Source organism: Indicator indicator, chromosome 6, assembly GCF_027791375.1.
Source record: "Indicator indicator isolate 239-I01 chromosome 6, UM_Iind_1.1, whole genome shotgun sequence".
Classification (NCBI taxonomy): domain Eukaryota; kingdom Metazoa; phylum Chordata; class Aves; order Piciformes; family Indicatoridae; genus Indicator; species Indicator indicator.
In genome coordinates, this window is record NC_072015.1 from 43603059 (window position 1) to 43609906 (window position 6848).

Consider the following 6848-nt stretch of genomic DNA (forward strand, 5'->3'; position numbering starts at 1 on the left):
TTGTGTTCTGACTCTGACTCTGCAAGTCCTGTCCCAGAGCTGTCTGTATGGAAACTAAGTGTCCAAGCTGCCTTGGAAGGTGTGCTGAAGATGCCAGAGGTTGGGGGTGGTGGGGAATGAGCTGATCCCTTGCTGCTGCAGCTCAGGGAGGAGGTGTTCTGTGAGCACTGCAATCTTGGTGTGCAGAGAGAAGTGTTCCCTAACTTGTCCCTGCCTTTTCCTCCTTGCACAGGTCTGCATGGGCAGAGGCAGCAGATGGCCAACAGCAGCTCCATCCCCCACTTCCTCCTGCTGCCATTGCCAGGCACAAGGCAGCTGCAGCTCTTGCACTTCTGCCTCTTCCTGGCCATCTACCTGGCTGCCCTGATGGGCAATGGCCTCATCATCACCACCATAGCCTCTAACCACCACATCCACACTCCCATGTACTTCTTCCTCCTCAACCTCTCCATCCTCGATTTGGGTTTCATCTCCACCACTGTGCCCAAATGCATGGAAAATACCCTCAGGAATACCAGGGACATTTCCTATGCAGGATGTGTTGCTCAGGTCTTCTTTTTTGTCTTCTTGATTGTTGCAGAGTTTTCTCTCCTCACCACCATGTCCTATGATCGCTACGTTGCCATCTGCAGACCCCTGCACTATGAGACCCTCCTGGGCAGCAGAGTTTGTGTCCACCTGGCAGCAGCTGCTTGGGGCTGTGGGGTTCTCAGTGCTCTGCTGCACACAGCCAATACATTTTCCCTGCCCCTCTGCAAGGGCAATGCTGTGGACCAGTTCTTCTGTGAAATCCCCCAGATCCTCAAGCTCTCCTGCTCCACATCCTACCTCAGGGAACTTGGACTTGTTGTGTTCAGTCTCTTTTTATTCTTTGTCTGTTTTGTGTTCATTGTGGTGTCCTATGTGCAGATCTTCAGGGCTGTGCTGAGGATCCCCTCTCAGCAGGGACGCCACAAAGCCTTTGCCACCTGCCTGCCTCACCTGGCTGTGCTCTGCCTGTTTCTCAGCACCGTAATATTTGCCCACCTGAAGCCCTCCTCCATTTCCTCCCCATCCCTGGATCTGGTGGTGGCAGTTCTGTACTCAGTGGTGCCTCCAGCAGTGAACCCTCTCATCTACAGCCTGAGAAACCAGGACCTGAAGGCTGCCCTGAGCAAACTGATCCCTGGATGCTTTCAGAAGCAATAAACTGTTTGTCCTCTCCTGCAGAGCAGTTCTGATGTCACTCAGAGCAGGCCCAATATGGCCTTCTCTATCTCTTCCTATTTGCTTTGGATTTTTACTCTCTGCAACATTGTCATCCCCTTTCTAAATCAATCTCTGCTTTTCTTTTCTGACCAAGAGTTTATTTTGAAGGAGCTGTGCTCCTTCTTCGGTTAAACAAAATAAAGAACTTTTCCATAATATTTTTTTCCTGAGATCCTTCCTCCAGGAATTTTCTGGAGCTTCAAGGAGAATTCCTGCAGAGTTGGCAGAGAAGAGTCCCAGCACATCAGCACTGCCAAAAACATCCAGCACTCCTTGGAACTCCTGTCCATCTCCCAGTACAGACTGGCCCCTTCCAGTACCAACTGGATCTCCTGAACCCCTCCTAGCACAAACTGTTCCTCACCCCAGTACAAACTCATCCTCTGACTCTCTCCCACACCAATTCCATCCATCCCAGTACAAATTTCATACCGTGACCCCTCCCACTACAGAGTGGCCTCATCCCAGTACAAACTGCAGACCCTGATCCCATCCCACTAGAGACTGGGCCCCATCTCACTCCAGAGTCCCTTCAAGCCCTTGCCCTTGTCCCAGTATAAACTGATGCTCCTGATCCCATCCCAGTACAGTCTGAGACCCATTCCAGAACAAGCTGGAAGCCTTGGATAGGTCTCAGTATCAAATGAACCTCTCCAAGTGCAAAGCCAATAGCATGAGCACCCTGGCAGTACAGACAGGCTAAAAACTACCCCCCCTGAACAGCTCCCAGTACAGCTGTGGCCTCCTCCCACAGCCAACTGCATCATCTTGCCCTCTCCCACTGCAGTCTGGGTCCCATCCCACTACAAGCTGCACATCCCTTTGAAGCCTGACTGCAGCCATTCCAGTACAAGCTGGACACCCACTTGCTCTGCCAGTGCAGGCTGGGCCCTGTCCCAGTCCAAACCAGGTCCCTTTTACTCCTCCAAGTCCCTAGGAGGCCTCATCCCACTACACACTGGATCCCCTTCCCCCTCCCAGTATTCACTGGACAAGAGTTATTCTAAACTTCATCCCTTGGTCCCCTCCCAGTACAGACCAGCTCCCAGTCCAGTCCAGCTGGGACCTCTAGCTCTAGTCCAGTCCAGTCTGGCCCTTATCTAATGACCAAGTTGATCTTTTGAACCATTCCAGGACAGACCTGGCCCCCTCTCAGTACAGTCTGGATGTGCTGAACCCCAGCACAGCACAGATGTGCTCTCCTCCCATTACTAAGGGACTGTTTTGGCATCTCCCAGGACAGTCAGGGTCCCATCCCAGTACAGATCACATCCCCTGCAAATCCTGATTGCATCCCAGTACAGACTGGGCCCCATCTCAATGCAAACCCTGATGCCATCCCAGTTCTCACTGGGCTCTTCTCCCTATACAAACTGAATCTCTTTAATCCCCCCCAGTACAGACTGGGCAAGTCCTAGGCTCAACTGAATCCCTGCTTCCCTCCCAGAACAGACATGGCCTCATTCCAGCACAAACTGGTTCTTCTTGCTCCATCCCAGTACATGCTGGGTCCTGTTGCAGTACCAAGTGGATTCCCAGGTCCCCTCCCAGTACCTACAGCATCCCTCCACATGGAAGCTGGATACTCTGATTCCATCCCAGCACATACTGGACACTGTCCCATTCCAAACTGGATCCCGTTTACGTCTCCACCTACACCCTTGGCCTTGCCCCAGTTTAAACTGGTTCCCCTGATGCCATCCCAGTACAGACTAGGCCTTGGTCAAACACTAATTGGTGCCCTTGATCCCATCCCAGAATAGATGAGTTCCCATTCCAGTCCAAAGAAATTGCTTTAAATGCCTCCAAGTCCAGTCTTGGCCTTGTCCCAGTATAAACTGCTTCTCCTGCTCCTATCCCAGTACAGGCTGAGACCTGCCCCAGCACAAACTGGAGCCAATGGCATCATTCACTCTAGAGTAGGGACCACCCCAGTGCAAACAGCACCCTCTTGCTCTCCTCCCAGCACAGACATTGTTTTGTCCTAGAGCAAACTCACAGCCCTTGGCCCCCTCCCGCTTTCCAATGCCTCCCTCTCCGTGGAAACTGGAGGCCATGAGCCCTGCCAGTACTAAATGCATTCCTGCCAGGGGAAAAAAGATATCCAGACCCCCCCTGAATTCCAAATGCATTTCAGTGTCTACTGCACAGGACTCCTTCCCAGGACATCCTGAGCCCACTCCCACTAAAAACTCTCTGCCCTTGACCCAGGCCTCTTGGGCCCCCTCCCAGTACAAACTGGCTCCCCTGGCCTCATCCCAGTACAGTCTGAGACCCAGCCCAGTACATCCTGGCTCATTTAAAATGCTCCCAGCACAGACTGGTTCCTCTCATACTTCAAACTGGTTACCTTTACCCCATCCCAGGACAGATTGGGCCCCTCCCACTCCAAACTGGATTCCTTTAACCCCTCCCAGCAAACACTGTGTCTGGTCCAAGAATAAATTGGATCCCCTACTGCCCTCCCAATACAGACTGGGCTCCATTCCAGTTCAAACTGGATCCACTGGCCCCATCCCAGTGGAGATTGGGTCCCTCCCAATACAAACTGCAGCGCTTTCACCTCTCTCAGTACAGCTCAGTCTCAGCACAAACTGCATCTCCTGAATGCTTCCCAACACAGATGACCTCACCCCATGTAGTGAAGGCATCACACACCCAGAATTATGCCCACAGATACCAGCTAACTTGTCTGGGAGAATAACAACATGTTCTGGGAAGTCCCCCCTTCCACCCTCCTTTCAGGAGGGGAGGACAAAAGGCTCTGGTGCCTTTCTGTCTCCTAAGGGGTAAACAACTGCAGGCACCTATCTCAATGGCATTCCTATGCTCTGTCCATCTAAGGGCATAATTCTAGCTTCACCTTTTCTATAGGTGGAAGCAGGTTGCTGGCAAGTGTGCCCATTGGCTAGCTCCAGCCTCGAGTATCTATAAGTATTGCTCCATTTGTTACTGCGTTGCTCTCTTCTTTTGCTTTCACTCGTCATGTAACTCATGCTGCGTCCACTGTTAAGTCTCCTTACACGCAAGTATACTGGAAGCCTCATGGGAAGCCAGCCCACTGACTTTGCTTTGAGGAATCAGCAAATAGGATGACCCCTTCGCTGACAGAACATCAGCGTCGTATGCCCAAGAGAGGATCAAATCAGACCCAGTCAAAAGGACTGAGGGAAGCCCCGAGAGAGTGGGTAAGCTAAAACCCATAAGGGGAAGGACCTAGCCCGAACCAGGTGGTCCAAAAATCTGCTGCAGCAATAAGCAGCCAAGTAAGCAGAAATGCATCTTGCGTAGCCCCCACCGGCCATGGGAGAGAAAGGGAGCCACCCACTGTAGCTGTTCCGCAGCCCGTACTAGGGCGAAGCACCTGGGATTTCCCCAAGGGAAAGAGAGAGCAAAAGATTAGCCTCTCCATTGAAGTCAAGGCAATGACTGCAGTATTGTAATTTAAATGGAAATCAGTCAGCCCACCTCGAGCCGAGCCGAAGGGGAAACATCGCGTCCCTGCACCCCCACCGAAACCCACCTACGGGAACTGCCCGCGGCCACGAGTTCCGACCACCGAAAGGACCCGGTCCTGCTGAGCCGATCCTCCGGTCAGGGAGCCAGCCCCTCCCCGCAGACCACGGGAGGACAAAGAAGCCAAACCACCCCTTCCGACAGACCATGGGAGGAGAAAGCAAACCTTGCCCCTTCCCACAGGGCTGGGAGGGACAAAGAAAGTCGCCGCCCGGATATGAGCACCCGGGTAGATAACCAGCGAGCCAGTGTGACCCGGCAACTTTTCTCTCTGCACAGAAAGACAGAATGTATCTATCATGTATAACATTTAATAACATTCTATTCAAAGCGCCCGCGCGTAGCCGCGTGATATTTCCAGCTTAACCTGCCTCGTAACAACATTATAAATATCTCTATACATAGCTAGCAGCCACAAGCGTCTTGTCGAGTCTCCATCTAGTGGACAAGCGACGGAAATGCATCCTTTCGTTCCCTTAATAAGAAATAGACTGTAAATATTATAATTGGGTATAATTGTAAATACTAAATAAGTTATGGTCTATATTATTACAACCGTGCATCCGAGTCAATATATATAAAGTTATTAATCAAATATTCATAATAATAATAAAAATTAATTTTCATAATTCATATTTTCACAATTCATAATTAATAATCACCATCCTCTATGCCTAATCCCTCTCTCCATGACAGTGATATCATGCAGCCAGGTCTACAATGTCACACAAGATGTATTTTGATGTCACCTAAACTGCTTTATGCTCTCACACATAATACTTTATAGTGTTACACAGAACATTCTATAGTGTCACACAGTTTGCTATATGATCTTACAAAGCCTGTTCTGTGATCTCACACCGCTGTCTCTCTGATGTCTCACTGCCAACTCTATGATTTCACACAGCCCTGGCTATGACGTCAAATTTTTCATTTTATTATGTCACTCAGCCTGCTCTATAATGTCACACAGTCACTTTTGTGATGTGACACAACTCTCTCATGATATCCCATGGCTGTCTCTATGATATTACACAGGTCGCTCTCTGATGCCACTCATTCTGCTCTTGGATGTTACACAACCCTCTGTGATGTCACACAGCCTACTCTAGAATGTCACACATCCCTCTTGTGCTGGTTTGTCCCTGTCTGGGACCCAGGTGCCCACCGAAGACTCTCTATCACTCCCCTTAGATGGACAGGGGAGAGAGAAACTATAAGAAGAGGTCAGGGGAGGAGCAGTGTAACAGGGCACTGTGGCAGCAAGGGCTGCATGTGGAAGCAGAGCGAACACATTGTTCTCTGCTCCCCATCAGCAGACAGTGTCTGGTTGCTGCCTGGGAAACAGAGCTTCAACATAGAGAGGTGGTTGCTCCAACCACCATCACCTAATGCCCTCCTCTAATGTCTTTCCCACAGCTTTTCTGTCTGAGCTGATGTCATATGGCAGGGAACATCCCTTTGGTCAGGATGGCTCAGCTGGCCTGGCCATGTCCTCTCCCAAGATTCTGCCCACCCCTCAGCCTACTCTTGGCAGGTGAATGTTGCCAAAGCACAGCCTTGGTGCTGTGTCAGCACTGCTATACCTGGGGTGTTGCAGAACTAAGTCCAGCTCATCCAAACCCAATACCATCTTCAACGCTCCTTCCAAACCATTTGTCTCATGCTCACCTTCCACATAATTCACTACATGGAACCATGTCACTCTTCTTGATTCTCATACCTTGCTGACACTCACAACCTAAACTTCCTACTTAAACCCTCTTCAGACACAACCTACAGATCTATACATTTGGATCAACTCCTCTCCCCAGTCCTTTCATAGAGAGATGCTGCTCTTCCATCCCATGGGCTTCTTCCACTCCTCCAGTTGTTACTTGGGCCCCATCTGTAGTGTTCAGGACAGGAGATGGAGGATATTCTGCTGGTGAGCACCAACACCAGCTTGGTTTCAGTCCCTCTTGTTTCTTGGGAAACTCACTCTTCATCAGTTCAGCTCCTTCCTGCAGTGTTACTTCCTGCAACAGACAACTCACATCCCAGGTTATTTTTCCCTTGACGTTAAATCTCCTTGAGCCACACAC

General features: G+C 50.4%; 1 protein-coding gene across 1 annotated transcript; it reads left to right on the top strand.

Moving 5' to 3' along the window:
* Positions 1 to 249: 249 nt before the first annotated feature.
* On the top strand, positions 250 to 1188 carry LOC128967690 (olfactory receptor 14J1-like). Its single transcript, XM_054381890.1, has one exon. The coding sequence runs from the start codon at positions 256 to 258 to the stop codon at positions 1186 to 1188; it is 933 nt and encodes a 310-aa protein (XP_054237865.1). The 5' UTR covers positions 250 to 255.
* The last annotated feature ends 5660 nt before the right edge of the window (positions 1189 to 6848 follow it).